The sequence below is a fragment of the Gracilinanus agilis genome, chromosome 4 (genome assembly GCF_016433145.1).
Source record: "Gracilinanus agilis isolate LMUSP501 chromosome 4, AgileGrace, whole genome shotgun sequence".
In the NCBI taxonomy this organism is placed as follows: Eukaryota; Metazoa; Chordata; class Mammalia; order Didelphimorphia; family Didelphidae; genus Gracilinanus; species Gracilinanus agilis.
Window position 1 is genome coordinate 240,224,016 of NC_058133.1, and position 19,682 is coordinate 240,243,697.

At 35.8% G+C, this 19,682-nt stretch overlaps 1 protein-coding gene across 1 annotated transcript in view; it reads left to right on the forward strand.

The window, feature by feature from the left end:
• The window catches only part of DNAH9 (dynein axonemal heavy chain 9), an 858,849-nt gene that overhangs the window by 550,939 nt on the left and 288,228 nt on the right, over nucleotides 1–19,682 (forward strand). Inside the window, exons 46-47 of the mRNA XM_044675179.1 lie at nucleotides 279–440; nucleotides 681–914. Coding sequence (XP_044531114.1) covers nucleotides 279–440; nucleotides 681–914 — 396 coding nt within the window. The remainder of the gene's footprint in view (nucleotides 1–278; nucleotides 441–680; nucleotides 915–19,682) is intronic.

A 19,682-nucleotide genomic window follows, 5' to 3' on the forward strand; every position in this document is an offset into this window, starting at 1 on the left:
TAGTACAGTGCCTGGCACACAGAAGGTATTTAATGAATGCTTGTTGACTATTTCAAAGATGTGTTTCCTATCACTATATGGGAACCATGTTACCAAGGAAACACATGAAGTCCTCAGTTTCTGGGACAGAAATATTTGCACATCTTTAAAGATATGAAGCAACCTTTGTGTTTGCTTTTCTATTTTCCAAGTGATAAAGAAGCTTGAGGCTATATCTATTTCTCTGGTTAGTATTTTCCTTGTTCTTTCTTCATTCTCTATCACTTCTGTTTCCTCAGGTTGTACTCTGCTTCTCCCCTGTGGGGAATAAGCTCAGAGTCCGCAGCAGGAAATTTCCAGCCATTGTGAACTGCACAGCCATTGATTGGTTTCATGAGTGGCCCCAGCAGGCACTAGAGTCAGTGGGCCTGCGTTTCTTACAAAACATAGAGAACATTGATGTAAGTGTGGAAATAGAAAGCCAAACTGCCACTCTCTGGGAAGTTTACCACCTTTGAGAAGAGTTTTTTGTTGGTTCTAAACAACAGGATCTTCCCCAGAATGTCAGGGTTAAAGTGAAAACCCATAACCCTTCCTAGAATGGAATGGAAGCCAAGTTTTAGAGACTAGGGGGTGGGAGGAGGAAGTAATCTGTGTTTATAGTATGGGGAGCTGTTTTGTAACCATCTCTTTTATTTCAGCCTGCAGTAAAAGAGTCAATTAGTAAATTCATGGCTTATGTACACACGAGTGTCAACCAAATGTCCCACTCTTACCTGAACAATGAAGGGCGGTATAATTACACCACCCCAAAATCCTTCCTGGAACAGATCAGACTCTATCAGAACCTACTGGTCAAGAATGGCAATGAGCTGACATCAAAAATGGAGAGGCTTAAGAATGGATTGCAGAAGCTTCACAGTACATCTGCCCAGGTGAGCACAACTTAGTAGTTTTTATCATTTTAGTTCATTGAGGTCTTCCAGTTGGATTCAAAATCTAAGACTTTGGATTTTGAGTTTCTTGGGATCCTCAAAAGATGTGCTAGGATCTTGAGAAGTATAGTCTAGTATTTAAAAAAGGCTGGATAATCTTTCTAGTCAGAGGAAAAAATATGATTGATATTATAGTTTGTACTGGATGGGGATGGGATATCTTTTCATTGGGAAGAAGAGAAGCAGCCACAAAGGAGAGAAGCTGAAAGAGGACACTTTGAATGGAAACATTGAACTAATTGTATAAAAATCCTGCTGGGACGAAAAGAGATCTGTCTTCTTTGAGGAAATCCAACTGGCTGGTAAATCATTTCCTCTTTTGTCTAAAATGGTAGAGGTTTAAGTTCTAAGTTTCTGTATCCTTTAGTTAATATGTTCTTACAATTTTATTCAGATCTTTTTTTCTAAATAAAGATAAATTGTTGTTTTGGGTTTTTTTACCCTTACCTTCCATCTTAGAATTGATACTAAGTACAGTGGGTAAGGATTAGGCAATTGGTGTTAAATGACTTGCCCAGTGTCGCACAGCCAGGAAGTATCTAAGACCATATTTGAATGCAGGCCTCTTTCATCTCCAGGTCTACCTCTATATCCATTGAACCACCTATCTATCCCAATACAATTGTTATCAATTAGGAGATGGTAGTGACTATTTAAATATAAATTTTTTTTTGCTTTTATACTAAGGATTTTTTTTCTAACCTGGTGACTAGTGATCTAATGAAAGAGATAGCATTCAAATAACTATGCATAAACAAGACATAGAATAAATTGGGGAAACTATCAAAGAGAAGACATGAAGATTAAGGAAGACTGGGAAAGACTTCTTGGAGAAGACAATACTTTAGCTGAGGCTTGAAGGAAAGCAACCTATGAAAGTCAAGATGAAGAAGAAGAAAGTTATAGGCATGAGAGACAACCCAGGAAAAATCCCATGGTCAGAGATGGAGAGTGGAAAAGAGTCTGATGTATGAAGACTTGAAAGAAAGAAAGGAGCCAGATTATAAAGGACTTTTTTAAAAAGCAAAGCAAAATAAGACCCAAGAGGATGCTATATTTGAGATAGACTGGAATGAGGAGATAGACTATAACAAAAGCTGAGTGCCATTGTAATAAGGAATAAGTCAAGGTAGATAAGTGAAAAATTTAGAAAATTATATTGGAAAATGCAAGCTTGAGCTGAACATTCTAAGGGCTTTTGGAATGTGGCTGAAAGATCACAGGGCTTTTGAACTCTGGGACAGTTGTGAGTTTTTGCCACTGGTGGAGGAACTTGTGCCCTGATCTCACTGGAGAAACCCCACTTGGACTGCATGTTGAGGAACTACAAATAGGTCTGCATAAGTAGCTTTGGAGGGTGGACCTCCAGGTCTGTGACAGCCTATTGGAGTTTGTGGACTGTACTAACACCCTGGACCCTGGGACAGCTGAGAACATTGTTGGAGCAAGCAGTGAGATCCCCAAAACCCTGTCAAGCTTGCATTTAGCCTAGTATAGTGTAGTATAAGTTTTATCTTCCCTGCCCTGATTTCCTGGACCATCTAAACCCCTGTTTCTTCCCTCCTTTAGCTATTAAGAATAGTTTGCCCCATTTCCCATTTGCCCTACCTTATTTTATTATTAAAATCCTTTAATGTTACCTTATTTTATTATTAAAATCCTTTAATGTTACTTTAATGTTGTCTCAATATAACCCCAAAGGACTCACAAAAGGTTAATTAGTTCCCCTGGCTAAGTTGAGTGTTTAACTGCCATACCAAGTATTCCTGTCACCCCCCTTTCCCCTATTTCACCACCAAATCAAGACATTCAAATTGTGTTGCTGGAGAAGACTTTAGAGAGTACCTTGGGCAGCAAGGGAATCAGAGCAATCACTATTCAAAGAAATAAACTCTAATTCACTGGAAAGGCAAATACTGAAGCTGAAGCTTAAATACTTTGGCCACATAGTGAGAAGACAGGATTCATTGGGAAAAAAATTCTGATGATGGAGAAGACTGAAGCCAAAAGGAGGAGGAAAAGCAGCAAATAAAATGGATAGTGTCATGAAAACAATATGAGTTTGGACAGAGTTGGGAACATAGTGGAGAACAGAAGGGCCTGGCATGCTGTGGTCCACAAGATCATGAAGAGTTGATCACAACCTAACAACTAAACAATAACAACAGAATAGGTAAATCCTTGACATGGGGCTAACAATCAGCAGGCTATTGCAGTATGGTCAAGGCATGAGATAATGAGGGCCTACAAGAGGATGCTTGCAATGTCAGAAAAGAGAAAGATGTCTGTCTAAGAGATGTTACCAATGTAAAAATAACAGAACTTAATAACTGATTGGATATAGGAAGTAAGAGAGTGAGGAGTCAAGGATGAAACATAGATTTTGAGCCTGATTGGGAGGATGCTAAAGTCTCAACAATAATAAGGAATTTAGAAAGAGGAAAGATGTTGGCTGGAAACTTAATGAGTTCGATTTTAGACATGTCCTTTTATAAAAGTGGGAGATCCACAGGGGTGGATATTTTTAGACTTTTCCAATGGGTTGGATCAGTTTTGCTTATTTTCTTTTTTCTTCAAAGATATCAAGTAGTTTATTGGATGATTCTGAGATGAGAGGGGATACTAGGGAGATTTTTGGTAATATAAAAGTAATAAGAGTTCCTGCTTAAGATGGAGGCAGAAAAAAAGCAGCTACTTAACCTCTCCTAACCAAAACATACAGGACTCCTCAAGAAGACATAAAAACAAACACAGAGGAACAAAGGGACCCCACAACAGGGCACAGCATTGGAGGTACGTGGAATCAGGACATTTCCATGCTATAAAGGGGTGAAACACCTCTCACTAAAACGCGAGCTGAGCAACACCCTCCCCTACCCCACACCACCTACAGTGCCAAAGCCAGCACACAAGAGTTAGAGCAAATTTGGGGCACGGATTAAGTCCTTGGCAGCTACCTGGGGACACCAGGGCCTGCTCCTAATAGCAGCAAGACTTAAGATCCCAGGAGGCTAAAGAATACACGTGGACTTTGAACGCAGACCCTTAGCACAGTCACAAGTGCGGGCCTGGATGCAAGCCCAGACACGAATCCTGAGTGCAGAAATACTAAAAATCAAGGGAGAAATTAATAAAATCGAAAGTAAAAGAACTATTGAATTAATAAATAAGACTAGAAGCTGGTATTTTGAAAAAACAGATAAAATAGACAAAGTACTGGTCAATCTAATAAAAAAAAAAGGAAAGAAGCAAACCAAATTGACAGTATCAATGATGAAAAGGGAGACCTCACCCCTAATGAAGGGGACATTAAGGAAATCATTAAAAACTATTTTGGCCAATTATATGGCAATAAATATAGTAATCTAGGTGATGTGGATGAATATTTACAAAAATACAAATTGCCTAGATTAACAGCAGAAGAAATAGAATACCTAAATAATAACATATCAGAAAAAGAAATTGAACAAGCCATCAAAGAACTCCCTAAGAAAAAATCGCCAGGGCCTGATGGATTCACAAGTGAATTCTATCAGACATTCAAAGAGCATCTAATCCCAATACTATACAAATTATCTGATATAATAAGTAAAGAAGGAGCCCTACCAAATTCCTTTTATGACACAAATATGGTACTGATTCTAAAGCCAGATAGATCAAAAACAGAGAAAGAAAACTACAGACTAATCTCCCTAATGAACATAGATGCAAAAATTTTAAGTGGAATATTAGCAAAGAGACTCCAGCAAGTGATCAAGAGGATCATCCACCATGATCAGGTGGGATTTATACCAGGATTGCAAGGATGGTTCAAAATTAGGAAACCATCCACATAATTGACCATATCAAAAATCTAACAAACAAAAATCACATGATTATCTTAATAGATGCTGAAAAAGCCTTTGATAAAATACAGCATCAATTCCTATTCAAAACCCTGGAAAGTCTAGGAATAGAAGGACCTTTCCTAGAAATAATAAACAGTATATACCTAAAACCATCAACAAGTATCATATGTAATGGGGATAAATTAGAAGCCTTTCCAATAAGATCAGGAGTGAAACAAGGATGCCCATTATCAGCTCTATTATTTAACATTGTACTAGAAACACTAGCAGTTGCAATTAGAGAAGAAAAAGAAATTGAAGGTATCAAAGTGGGCAAGGAGGAAACTAAGCTATCACTCTTTACAGATGATATGATGGTCTACTTAAAAAATCCTAGAGAATCAACTAAGAAGCTTGTAGAAATAATCAACAATTTTAGCAAAGTTGCAGGATACAAAATAAATGCACATAAATCATCAGCATTTCTATATATTTCCAACACATCACAGCAGCAAGAGGGAGAAAGAGAAATACCATTTAAAATCACCCTAGACAATATAAAATAATTAGGAATCTATCTACCAAAACAAACACAGGAATTATACGAAAACAACTACAAAACACTTTCCAAACACTTAAAACTAGATCTAAACAATTGGAAAAATATTGATTGCTCATGGGTAGGATGAGCTAACATAATGAAAATGCCCATTCTACCCAAATTAATTTACCTATTTAGTGCCATACCTATCAAACTACCAAAAAACTTTTTTACTGAATTAGAAAAAACTATAACAACGTTCATTTGGAATAACAAAAGATCAAGAATATCAAGGGAAATAATGGGAAAAAATGTGAAGGAAGGGGCATAGCAGTACCAGATATTAAACTGTATTATAACACAGCGGTCATCAAAATGGTATGGTACTGGCTAAGAGACAGAAAGGAGGATCAGTGGAATAGACTTAGGGTTAATGACATCAGCAAGACAGTGTATGATACACCCAAGGAGCCCAACTTTCAGGACAAAAATCTACTATTTGACAAAAACTGCTGGGAAATTTGGAAAACAATATGGGAGAGATTAGGTTTAGATCAACATCTCACACCCTACACCAAGATAAATTCAGAATGGGTGAATGACTTTAATATAAAGGGGGAAACTATAAATTAGTTAAGTGAACATAGAATAGTTTACTTATCAGATCTCTGGGAAAGGAAAGATTTTAAAACCAAGCAAGAGTTAGAGAAAATTACCTAATATAAAATAAATGGTTTTGATTACCTCAAACTAAAAAGCTTTTGTACAAACAAAAACAATGCAGCCAAAATCAGAAGGGAAAAAACAAATTGGGAAAAAATCTTCATAACAAAAAACTCTGATATGGGTCTAATTACTCAAATATACAGGGAATTAAATCAATTGTATAAAAATCAAGCCATTCCCCAGTTGATAAATGGGCAAGAGACATGAATAGGGAATCTTCTGATAAAGAAATCAAAACTATCAATAAGCACATGAGAAAGTGTTCCAAATCTCTAATAATTAGAGAAATGGAAATCAAAACAACTCTGAGATATCACCTCACACCTAGCAGATTGACTAAAATGAAAGAAGGGGAGAGTAATGAATGCTGGAGGGGATGTTGCAAAACTGGGACATTAATGCAGTGTTGGTGGAGTTGTGAACTGATCCAACCATTCTGGCTGGCAACTTGGAACTTTGTTCAAAGGGCTATAAAAGAATGCCTGCCCTTTGATCCAACCATAGGTTTGTACCCCAAAGAGATCATAGATAAACAGACTTGTACGAAAATATTTATAACTGCACTCTTTGTGATGGCAAAAAATTGGAAAATGAGGGTATGCCCTTCAATTGGGGAATGGCTGAACCAATTGTGGTATATGCTGGTGATGGAATACTATTGTGCTAAAAGGAATAATAAACTGGAGGAAATCCATGTGAACTGGAAAGACCTCCAGGAATTGATGCAGAGTGAAAGGAGCAGAGCCGGAACTTTGTACACAGAGACCAATACACTGTGGTAAAATAGAATGTACTAGCATAAATGCAATAATCCAGGACAATCTGGAGGGATTTGTGGAAAAGAATGCTACCCACATTCAGAGGAAGTACTACAGGAAACAGAAGAAAAACAACTGCTTAAACACATGGGTTGAGACAGACATGATTGGGGATGTAGACTCGAAACTACCACACCAATGCAACTATCAACAGTTTGGAAATAGGTCTTCATCAATTACACATGTTAAAACCAGTGGAAATACACATCTGCCATTGGGGGGGGGAAACTAGGGGGGTGTTAAGGGGAAAGTAAGAGCATGAAATATGTAACCATGTTAACTTTTCAAAAAAATAAATATTAATAAATGTTTAAAAAATAATAATAATTTTAAATATTATTGCAGTAGTACATGCCAGAGATGAAGTGAGCTTAAACCAAGATAGTGGCCATGAGAGTAGAGAGAAGGGGACACATATAAAAGAAGTAGCAGATATAGAATCAATAAGTCTTGGTAATTAAGTGAGTATGAGAGATAAGACAATGTGGTATACTTAGGAGAAATAATAAAGTAAGAAAGAAGGGTAATTTTCTTGGGAAAGATACCAAGTCCTGTCTGGGACATGTTGAACTTGAAATGTCTATCCAGGAGACAAGCTCATAATTTGACCCTGAAAATCAAGAGCTATATATGAAGAAGGCATGTGTAGATTCAGAAGTTAGAACCCAGCGGAGCTGATAAATTTACTGAGGGAATATGTAGAGATAAACCTGTGAAAGAACAATAGAGTATATCCACACTTAAAAGGTGACATAGATAATAGCCCACAAAAAGACAGAAAACCAGAAAAAAGCAGTTTCATGAAAGCTAAGAGAAGAAGGACTGACTATGTAGGGGAAGGAAGTAACAAATATTGCTTTTTAATGTAAAAAGGAAGATGAGAGATGAGAAGATGAGAGCCTTAGAAAAAGCTATTGGATTTAGCAAGAGATCATTGGCAAATTTGAACAATAATTTTGATCAATTAGTAATGCAATAAGTTGAAAAAGGAGAATATAAAAAAGAGGAAATAGTGAGTATAAATGACTTTTTCTAATAATTTGGGTATAAACAAGAGAAAATATATAACATGGTAACTGCAAGTGATGGCAAGTTTAAAGGAAGATTTTCTAAGGATAGAACAGTCCCTGGATATATTTATAGGTTGAAGAGAAGGAGTCACTGACTGAAAATAGTCATTAAACAGGCATATCTAAGGGAGAACGTAAAAGACATGTTTGAATGAAACATTTTCTTGCCATGTTCAGATTTGAGAGTTTTTGCAAAAGGATGGCTTTCTGTGTCTGAGATTATATACAAAGGAAGAGGGAACAGGATGCATTTAACAGAAACCCATTTAAATTTCCTGCCCTAGAGCAGAAGTGCTATTTGATGTGCTTAAAGCCATTTCCTTTCTGTTATTTGGTAAGAGTTATCTAAATGTGGCTGATAGACCCCTTGTTTGACTCTACGGAATGCCTCGCATTCCATAAAGCCCTTTCCCATTGGCGGATGATTATTTACTTAGACTTAAGGTCATAAGCCATAGCTGCAATCAACATACACAAAACAGCTCCTACTTCAGTTTTCGCAAATCCCTTGTGACTTAAAAAGGAACAAAAAGTTGAGTTTGCTGACTGAAGTGATTATGTGACTCAATCATTTTGATTTACAATTGTGTCTTTGTCCTTGTGGAAATAACCTTCTGCAGCTGAACAAAATAAAATCCAACAAAAAGCAGGACTCCATCTGAAGTTAACACTAAATCTGCAGTGAACACCAATTACAATTAAAGAATATATTAAAGAATAATCTTGTTCTTTACTTTTCAAATCTGGCATAAAAGAGGAATTATCAGCAGTCTAAGTACCAGTTTTATTTTTTCTCCTTATACACTTTGCATTATAAAGGCTTTGAATTTATTTGATGTATTCCAGGAGCTCTACAGTAATCTTTGCCTTTTATACAAAATAAACAGCAAAAGAATGAGAAACACAGTGGTTACTCTGCTCTAAAGAGATATATTCTGTATTGTAAATATAAATGCTCTTTTTACATCTAGAAATCAATTGATTCTTCTTTTCTGTGGAAGTGACCCAGCAAGAATGTTCCTGGCAATAGTTAGAGAATTTTCCCTTTATTCAAAAGAGAATTATTTATTAGGCACCAGTGACATATATCATTTTAGCTTCCCAGACACTAAAATTTTCTAACTGAAGAACTAAGCTTTGGTCTATTATATATTCATGCTATCCAGCTTTAAACTGATTCTGGCAGCTATTCTTAAATTTCAATTTTTTTTTTAATTTCTTACCAACTTCCAGGGGGAAATACCTCCAGAGTATGAATTCTATATATTTTTTAATTTAATTAATTAAGAATATTTTTTCATGGTTACATGATTCATGTTCTTTCTTCCCCCCTTCTGCCTCCCCCTTCCCAGAGTTGATGAGCAATTCCACTGGGTTTTACATGCATCATTGTTTAAAATCTATTTTCATGGGGCAGCTGGGTAGCTCAGTGGAGTGAGAGTCAGACCTAGAGACAGGAGGTCCTAGGTTCAAACCCGGCCTCAGCCACTTCCCAGCTGTGTGACCCTGGGCAAGTCACTTGACCCCCATTGCCCACCCTTACCAATCTTCCACCTATGAGACAATACACCGAAGTACAAGGGTTTAAAAAAATCTATTTTCATATTATTATTTACAGTAGAGTGATTGTTTAGAATCTACATACCCAACCATATCCCCATTGAACCATGTGATCAAGCAGCTGTTTTTCTTCTGTGTTTCTACTCCCACAGTTCTTTCTCTGGATGTGGATAGCATTCTTTCTCAAAAGTCCCCCTGAATTATCCTGGATCATTGCATTGCTGCTAGTAGAAAAGTGGACTATATTCGATTGTGCCACAGTGTATGAGTCTCTGTGTACAAGGTTTTCCTGATTCTGACCTTTCACTTTGCATCAATTCCTGGAGGTCATTTGATTTCTCATGAATTTCCTCCAGATTATTATTACACAATAGTATTCTATCACCATCTGATACCACAATTTGTTCAGCCATTCCCCAATCAATGGACACCCCTTCATTTTCTAGTTTTTTTTTCCTCCACAAAGAGAATAGCTATGAATATTTTTGTATATGTATTTTTCCCTATTATCTCTTTGGAGTACAAACCCAGCAGTGATATGGTTGCATCAAAAGGCAGGCAGTCTTTTTTTTTTTTTTTTAACCCTTACCTTCCATCTTGAAGTCAATACTGTGTATTGGCTCCAAGGCAGAAGAGTGGTAAGCGTGGGCAATGGGGGTCAAGTGACTTGCCCAGGGTCACACAGCTGGGAAGTGTCTGAGGTCAGATTTGAACCTAGGACCTCCCGTCTCTAGGCCTGACTCTCAATCCACTGAGCTACCCAGCTGCCCCCTCAGGCAGTAATTCCAAAGTGCCTTCCAGAATGGTAGAATGGTTGTATCAATTCACAACTCCACCAGCAATGCATTAGTGTCCCAATTTTGCCACATCCCCACCAACATTTATTATTTTCCTTTGCTGTCGTATTGGCCTATCAGAGTTGTTGTTGTTTTGGTTTTTTTGTGTGTGTGTTTCTCTGATTATGAGAGATTTAGAACACTTTTTCATGTGCTTATTGATAGTTTTGATTTCTTTATCTGAAAACTGCCTATTCATATCCCTTGCCCATTTATCAACTGGGGAATAAATAACTTGATTTTTTGTACAACTGATTTAGCTCCTTATATATTTGGGAAATAAAACCTTTGTCAGAGAGTTTTGTTATAAAAATATTCTCCCAGTTTGTTGCTTTCCTTCTAATTTTTGTTGCATTAGTTTTGTTTCTACAAACACTTTTTAATTTGATATAATCAGTCATTCATTTTACATTTTGCAATATTCTCTATCTCTCACTTAGTTTTAAATTCCTTCCTTTCTCACAGATCTGACTATTCTTTGTTAACCTAATTTATTTATGATTTCACTCATTATGTTTAAGTCATTTACCAATATTGAATTTATTTTGGAATAGGATTTAAGATGTTCATCTAATTCTAATTTTTCCCATATTCTTTTCCAATTTTCCCAGCAGTTTTTGTCAAATGGTGAGTTCTTGTCCACAAAGCTGGAATCTTTGGGTTATTTGAACACTTATCTTGGTGAGGCCATTTACCCCAAGTCTATTCCATTGATCCACTCTTCTGTCTCTTAACCAGTACCATATTGTTTTGATGATTACTGCTTTATAATACAGTTTAAGATTTGTACTGCTAGGCCCCCATCCTTCACATTTTTTTTTCATTAGTTCCCTTGATATTCTTGATCATTTTTTCTTCAAGATATAACTTTTTCTAATTCTATTAAAAAGTTTTTTTGGTAGTTTGATAGGTATGGTACTGAATAATTAGATTAATTTGGGTAGGATTGTTATTTTTATTTTATTAGCTCATCCTACCCAGGACCAATTAATGTTTTTCCAATTATTTAGATCTAGTTTTAATTGTGTAAAAAGTGTTTTGTAATTGAGTTCATATAATTCCTGTGTTTGTCTTGGCAGATAGATTTGCAAATATTTTATATTGCCTATGGTGATTTTAAACAGAGTTTCTCTAACTCTTGCTCCTGAGTTTTGTTTGAAGTATATAGAAATGCTGATGATTTATGTGGGTTTATCTTGTACCCTACAACTTTGCTAAAGTTGTTAATTATTTCCACAAAATGTTAGTTGATTTTCTGGGCTTCTTTAAGTAGACCGTCATATCATCTGTAAAGAGTGATAATTTAGATTCCTCATTGCCTACTTTGATCCCTTCAATTTCTTTTTCTTCTCTAATTGCTACTGCTAGTGTTTTTAGTACAATATTGAATAAAAGAGGTGATAAGGGCATCCTTCTTTCAATCCTGATCTTATTGGGAAGGCTTCTTACTTGTCTCCATTGCAGATGATACTTGCTGATGGTTTTAAATATATGCTGTTCATGATTTTGAGGAAAGGCCCTTCCATTTCTATACTTTATCAAATTTTCAATAGGAATAGGTGTTGTATTTTGTCAAAAGTCTTTTCTGCATCTATTGAGGTAATCATATGATTTCTGTTAGTTTAGTTATTGATATAGTCAATTATGTAGATGATTTTCCTAATGTTAAACCAGCCTTGCATTCCTGGTATAAATCCTACTTGGTCATAGTGCATAATCCTTGTGATGACTTGCTGTAGTCTCTCTTCTAGTATTTTATATAAGCTTTTTTTACATCTATGTTCATTAAGGAGATCAGTCTCTAGTTTTCTTTCTCTGTTTTTGGTCTTCCTGGTTTGAGAATCAGTATCATATTTGCATCATAAAAAGAGTTTGGCAAGACTCCTTCTTTGATTATTTTGTCAATTTGTGTAGTATTGGGATTAGTTGTTCTTTAAATGTTTGATAGTATTCACTTGTGAATCCATCTGGCTCTGGGGATTTTTTCTTAGGGAGTTCATTGATGGCTTATTCAATTTTTTTTTCTGAAATGGGATTGTTCAAGTATTCTATTTCCTCTTTTGTTAATCTAGGCAATTTATATTTTTTGAAATATTGATCTACTTCACCTAGATTGCCATATTTATTGCCACATAACTGAGCAAAGTAATTCTTAATAACTACCTTAATTTCCTCTTCATTAAATTCCTCTTTCCTCTTCATTTGATACTGTTAATTTGATTCTCTTCTTTCTTTTTTATTAGATTAACTAGTATTTTATCTATTTTATTTGTTTTTTTTTCAAAGTACTAGCTGCTAGTCTTATTTATTAGTTCAATAGTTCTTTTGCTTTCACTTTGATTAATTTTTCCTTTAAGTTTTAGAATTTCCAATTTAGTTTGTATCTGGGATTTTAAATTTGTTCTTTTTCTAATTTTTTAAGTTGCAAGCCCAATTCATTGATCTCTTCCCTCTCTATTTTGTTGGTATAGGCATACATTTCCCACCGAGTACTGCTTTGGCTATAGCCCATAGGTTTTCATATGATGTCTCCTCATTGTCATTCTCTTTAATGAAGTCTGTAATTCTTTCTATGATTTCTTCTTTGACCCACCAGTTTTGAAGAATTAGATTTTTTTAGTTTCCAATTAACTTTAAATTTGCCTTTCCATGGACCCTTGTTAATTATTTTTTTACTGCATTCTGATCTGAAAAAGTGGCATACATTATTTATGCTTTTCTGCATTTGTTTGCAATATTCCTATGCCCTAGTACATGGTCGATCTTTGTATATGTGCCATATAATGCTGTGAAGAAAGTATATTCCTTTTTATCTCTGTTCAGTTTTCTCCAGATAGCTATTAACTCTAATTTTTCTAGTATTTCATTTACTTCCCTTCTATCTCATTTATTTTTTTGGTTCTATTTGTCTAGTTCTGAAAGGGGAAGGTTGAAATCCCACATTAGTATGGTCTTACTATCTCTTTCCTCCTTGACTTCCTTCAATTTTTCCTTTAGAAATCTAGATGCCATACCATTTGGTTCATAAATGTTTAGTGTTGATAATACTTCATTGTTTATAGTCCCTTTTAGCTAAATGAAATTTCCTTCCTTATTTCTTTTAATCAGATAAATTTCTACTTTGGCTTTGTATAGTATCATGATTGCTACTCCTGTTTTTGTTTTTTTGTTTTTTTACTTTAGATGATGTGTAATAAATTCTGCTCTAGCCTTTTACTTTGAATCTGTGTATGTCACTTTTCTTTAAATGTGTTTCTTGTAGGGTTCTGTTTTTTAATCCATTCTGCTATCCACTTCCATTTAATGGGTGAGTTCATTTTATTCACCTTTAGCATTATGATTATTAACTATGTTTTCCCCTCCATAGTATTATTCCCTTTAGATCCTGCTGTATTCCCTTTCACTCTGTTCCTCCTCACCAATATTTTGCTTTTTGTCACCCCTCCAGTTCCCCTTTCTTTAATTACTGTCTTTCCCTTGTCTTGTTCCCCTTCTTCTTATGTAGGGTGATAGAATCCTATACCCTACTAAGTATACTCTTTTTTCTGTCTCTGAGCCAGTTACAATGAGAGTAAAGTTTAAGCATTGCCTGTTGCCACCCTTATCCTCCCTTCTTGGTACTGATTTTTCTTACCTCTTTATGTTATATAATTTATCCCATTCTAACTCTCTCTTCCCTTTTCCCTCAGTGTAACCCCCTCTTTCAGCCCTTGATTTTTACATATCATTCATATGCATACATATCATACATACATATCATTCCATATCATTACATTTACATACACATTATAGTCAGCTTATTTCTCCACCCTCTTTCTGAGTAAATTTCTTCTATCTTGTCCACTACTAAGAGTAATTTTTGACAAATATGGAGATTGTCTTTCCATGTAGACATAAAAACATTTTCACCTTAATGAGTTCCTTGAATTTTTTCTTTCTTATTTACCTTTCTGGGCTTCTCTTCTGTCTTGTATTTGGCCTTCAGATTTTTTTGTTTAGGTCTGGCTTATTCCTCAGGAATGCTTGGAAATCTTCTATCTTATTGAATACCACTCCCCCCCCCCCAGAAGTTTTGCTGGATTGGTGCCTCTGGGTTGTAAACTCAAATCTTTTGCCTTCCAGAATATCATATTCCATGCTTTATGATCCTTTAATGTAGAGGCTTCTAGGTCCTAAGTGATCCTGACTGTAGCTCCATGATATATATGAATGGTTTCTTTTTAGCCGTTTGTAGTATCTTTTCCTTGATCTGGTAGTTCTTGAACTTGGCTATAACATTCCTGGGAGTTGTCAATTGGGGATTTAATGCAGGAGGTGATTTGTGGATTCTTTCAATCTCTACTTTACCCTCTTGTTCAAGAATATCAGGGCAGTCTTCTTGGATAATTTCCTCTAGAATGATGTCCACGATTTTTCTCTTGTCAAGATTTTCCAATAGTCCAGTAGTCCAGTAATTCTTAAATTGTCTCTTCTGGATCTATTTTCCACGTTGTTTTATCATTGATGTATTTCATATTTTCCTCAATTTTTTCATTCTTTTGATTTTTTAAAATAGACTTCCTGCCTTGTGGAGTCATTTGCTTCTAGTTGTTGGATTCTAATTTTTAAACACTAAATTTCATCTCTGATTTTTTGATCATCCTTTTCCTTTTTATTTTTTTTGTAGGCCATCTTTCACTTTCTTTGCCTTGTTTTCAAGCTGGTCAATTCTGGCTTTTAAGATACTGCTTTCTTATTTTAGTTCATGTGCCTCTGTTTCCAGGTGATCTATTTTGCTTTTTAAGTTCTCGTCCCAACTATCTTTAGCCTCTCTTAATTGTTTTTTTGAATTGTGCTTTGAGTTCTTCCAAAGCCTGAGTCTAATTTGCTAGAGTTCCTGAGTTTTTCTTGGTGTTCCTTTGTCCTCCTCTGTTCCATTTGCTCTTTGTTCATTACCTAGATAGAAGGTGTCCATTGTAATTTATTTTTTCTTTTTCTGTTGTTTACTCATATTTTTTCCTTCTTTCCCTCTGTCATTGGCTATATTCTTGTTCCTTTGCTTATTTGACAGATCTGTGGGTTTGGGCTATTCTGTCCCGAAGGACCTTCTTCTCTGTTCTGCTGATTAACTGGATTAGGCTGATGGAGCTGGCCTATTGTATTAATGTATCCTGAGAACAGAACTCCCCCACCTGTCAGCAGAAATTTTTAAGCTGAATCGAGCAGGAGGATCCCCCAGCTCTATCCTTTTGTTTTATTTGGTTTTGTGTCCCCTCAAAATGCTTTGTTTTTGATTGGTGTGGAAGGGTTTTCACAGTGACTTTCACTGCTTCTAAGCTGCCATCTTGACTCTGCCTCCTCTATATTATTTATCACCCATATTTACTTCCATATTTATTTAGTATCTACCATATGCAAGACCCCTGTGCTATGACACTTGTCATGTTGTGGAAGAAGATCCAAATTAAACAACAACAAAAACCACGAAGAAAATAAAGTGAAAAATAATATGCTTTCATTTGTATTCAGACTCCATTAGTACATTCTCTGGAAGTGGAAAGCATTTTTCATCATGAATGTTTTGGAATTGTCTTGGATCCTTGCATTGCTAAGAATAGCCAGGCTATTCATATTTGATCATTGTACAATATTACTGTTACTATGTACAATGTCCTCCTGTCTATGCTCATTTCACTTTGCATCATGTAGGTTTTTCTGAAATCATCCTACTTGCTAGTATTCCATTATATTTATAGACCACAACTTGTTGAGTCATTCCCCAAATGACAGATTTTCCTTCAATTTCCAATTCTATGCCACCACAAAAAGAACTGCTGTCAACATCTTTGTATCAGTTTTCTTTCTTTTCTTTTTATTTCTTTGGGATATAGACGTAGTAGTGGTATTGTTATATCAAAGATTATGCTCAGTTTTATAGACCTATAAAATAGTTCTAAATTGCTCTCCAGAATGGTTGGATCAATTCACAGCTCCAAGAGCGCATTAGTTACTTATAGCTGCCCATTTTGTTGTGGCAAAAAATTGGAAAATGAGGAGGTGCCCCTCAATTGGAGAATGACTGAAGAAATTGTGGTATATGTTGGTGATGGAATACTATTGTACTGTAAGGAATGATGAACTGCTTGATTTCTATATGACCTGGAAAGACCTCCATGAACTGATGCAGAATGAAATGAGCAGAACCAAGAGAATATTGTACACAGTAACTGAAACACTGTGGAGTGACCAAATGTAATTCACTCTACTATGAATAACAATGCAATGATCAAGAACAATCCCATGAAACTTATGAAAAAGAATGCTATCGACATCTAGAGAAAGAACTATGGGAATAGAGATACAAGAGAAAAATATATGATTTATCACTTTTTTTATATTGGGTATATGACTTGGGTTTGTGGTTTTTAAAAAATAACATTACAAATTTGATTAATATGGAAATAGTTTTTAAGTAATAAGACATGTATAAACCAGTGGAATTACTTGTCAGCTCCAGGAAGGGGGAGGAAGGAGAGGAGGGAGAGAACATGAATCATGTAACTATTGGAAAATATTCTAAAAAAAATAATGTAAAAAAAAAAGTGTCTCAATTTTCTTACATCCCCTCCAAGATTTATCATTTTCCTTTTCTGACATTGGTCAATCTGCTAGGGTAAGGTTGTACCTCAGAGTTGTTTTAATTTGTATCTCTTTAATCAAGATTGATTTAGAACACTTTTTTCCTATGACTATATATATATATATATCTTTGATTTCTTTCCTTTTACCATTTATCATTTGAGTAATGGCCATGGAATAGCTTCCTTATCAGATCTGTGGATAAGGGAAAGAATTTATGACTAAACAAGAGGAGAGCACTACAATATATAAAATCAGATTCAGTTCTCTATATATCTGAGAAATGAGGCTGTATCAGAGAAAGTTGATGTGAACTTTTCCACTAGCTTTCTGCTTCCTTTCTAATCTTGATGGCATTGGGTTTTGTTTGTGCAAAAGCTTTTTAATTAAATATTAACAAAATTATCAATTTTATATTTTGTTTAGTCATAAATTCTTTCCCTTATCCACAGATCTGAAAGGTAAGCTATTCCATGTTCCCCTGACTTGCTCTTCACCCTTTATGTCTAAATCATGTACCCATTTTGATTTTATTTTGGTACACAATGTAAGATGTTTGTCTATAACCAATTTCTCCCATACAAAAACAGTATGGTTTTCAAGTTTTCCTAGGATTTTTGTCATATGGTAAGTTATTGTCCCAAAAGTTGGGATCTTTGAGTTTATCAAACACTAGATTACTGTAGTCATTCATTAACGTATGTTGTGTACCTAATCAATTCCACTGATCCACCACTATTTCTTGGCAAATACTAAATTATTTTGATAATTACTGCTTTTTAATACAGTTTGAGACCTCGTATGGCTAGGCTACCTTCCTTTACATTTTTTCAATAGTTCCCTTGACCTTTGTTAACCTTCTGTTCTTCAATATTAATTTTTTTTAGCTCTAGTTTTTTTTTTATTGTACAATTGGTATGGCAATGAATAAGTAAATTAATTTAGGTTGAATTGTCATTTTTATTATATTGGCTTTGCCGCTGTAACAATAAAGAGGCCAGTCAGGGATGTTTGATAGAAGGGTTATAGAGAAAGTCTATGAGGTGAGTCTCTTTTCTAGCTCTCCCTTGGGGCCAAATATACACTCAGAGATTTTAAGGGGATGACACCCTGAAACTGGGTGACTTAGATGGTTGTGCCACCCCTCAGAAGTCAGGAGTAAGGCTTCCCTATAAGAGGAGGTATGTGGTACCCTAGTCTGATCCTGAATAAGGACAGGGTTCACACAAACCACCCCCCAGTCAGTTAAATTCACAGGGGATGGTCCAGTTTCAAGGTGAAGGCAGCCAGACCAAGCTGTTGTTCCCCTCTCCCTCGTTGTCTCTCAGGCACTCTGGAACACTATCTGACTGTTAAATGGCTTTTATTATTTGCAATTTAGGGATTGGGGGAAGGGGTGAAGGGAAGAGTGATTTGGGGGTACCCTCTTCTCTATTTCTATGGTGTCTGTCACTTAGGAGGGAACCTTTGGGGTTCCCACTCCTAAACTTCTTCTCCCACCCCTGTTTCTATTTCTAGTTTTCTGTTTCTATCCTTTTCTATAATTGTAAGTTTTGACTGAAAGAGGGCAAGGTTGGGTAATGGGAGAAGGAGACTAAGAGATCATTCCTAAAATGGAGTCCAGAAACTTAGCTGACTCAATGGTTGAAGTCTTGATGGCTTCTCAAGATTTATTCATCATCTCCTGATAATCTTATAAGGACAGCTTAGTTAATAAAGAAAGAAATAGACATGGAAGATGTTTTAGCTAATGCTTCCAGCTCTGTCTCCGGGCACATGGAGTTTATATATATATATAAAGACTCATTTCACACAAAAGAACCCCCTGAAACTTCACAATTGTGCAGAAATACAGATTATGTCATATCAAAATACAAAAGGTCTCACTGGCTTCAGAATAGAACAAGACCAAGGCTGAATTTTGGCTGGGTTATTTCTCAGGGGCAAATAGCCCCCACTAGAGGAGGCTGTGTCTAGTTTTTGTCCAGTTTTGACCTTGACTTAAACAGATTCAGAATCCAGGCAGCCTTTTGCTTAATTTCTGTCTTTAGCCTTGGAGAGAAATTGTTAACCTCTTAATTTCTGGTTTGCTAAGAGCCTAAACCTTTCCAATAAGGAAAGGTATGGATCATAAAAGGGGTCAAAAGAAGAATCTCAGATTTTTATCTATTTGAGACTCTGTTTCTCTTATTGGCCTCCCACAATGGGTGAGATGCGATGGAATGGCTTTGATCAGGGAATCAGGGTTTCAATTTCCAAAGAAAGATCCTCAGGAAGCCCTCAGGACTGGATCAGAGCTGGGATGTCCACCTCCTCTCTCTCTCTCAGTCCTCTGCCCAAAGACCTCTCCTACCCTTCCTTCTTCCAAGTCCCTTTCCCAGGATTCCCTCTGGTCTCAACTGTCAGCAACTGTCTCTGGCTCCTTTGTCCCATCCCCCTTGCACAAATCCCATCCTTACACTGGTCATGAGCTATTAACAGTTTTCCAGTAGTTTAGATCTGATTTTATTTGTGTGAGAAGTGTTTTGTAATTGCATTCATATACTTCCTAGGCTTGGTAGACTCCCAGATATTTTATATTGTTTCAGTTATTTTAATTGCAATTTCTCTTTCTATCTCTTCCTCCTGAACTTGTTAGTAACACAGAAATGTTGTTCATTTATTCGAGTTTATTTTGGATCCTACAACTTTGCTAAAGTTATTAATTATTTC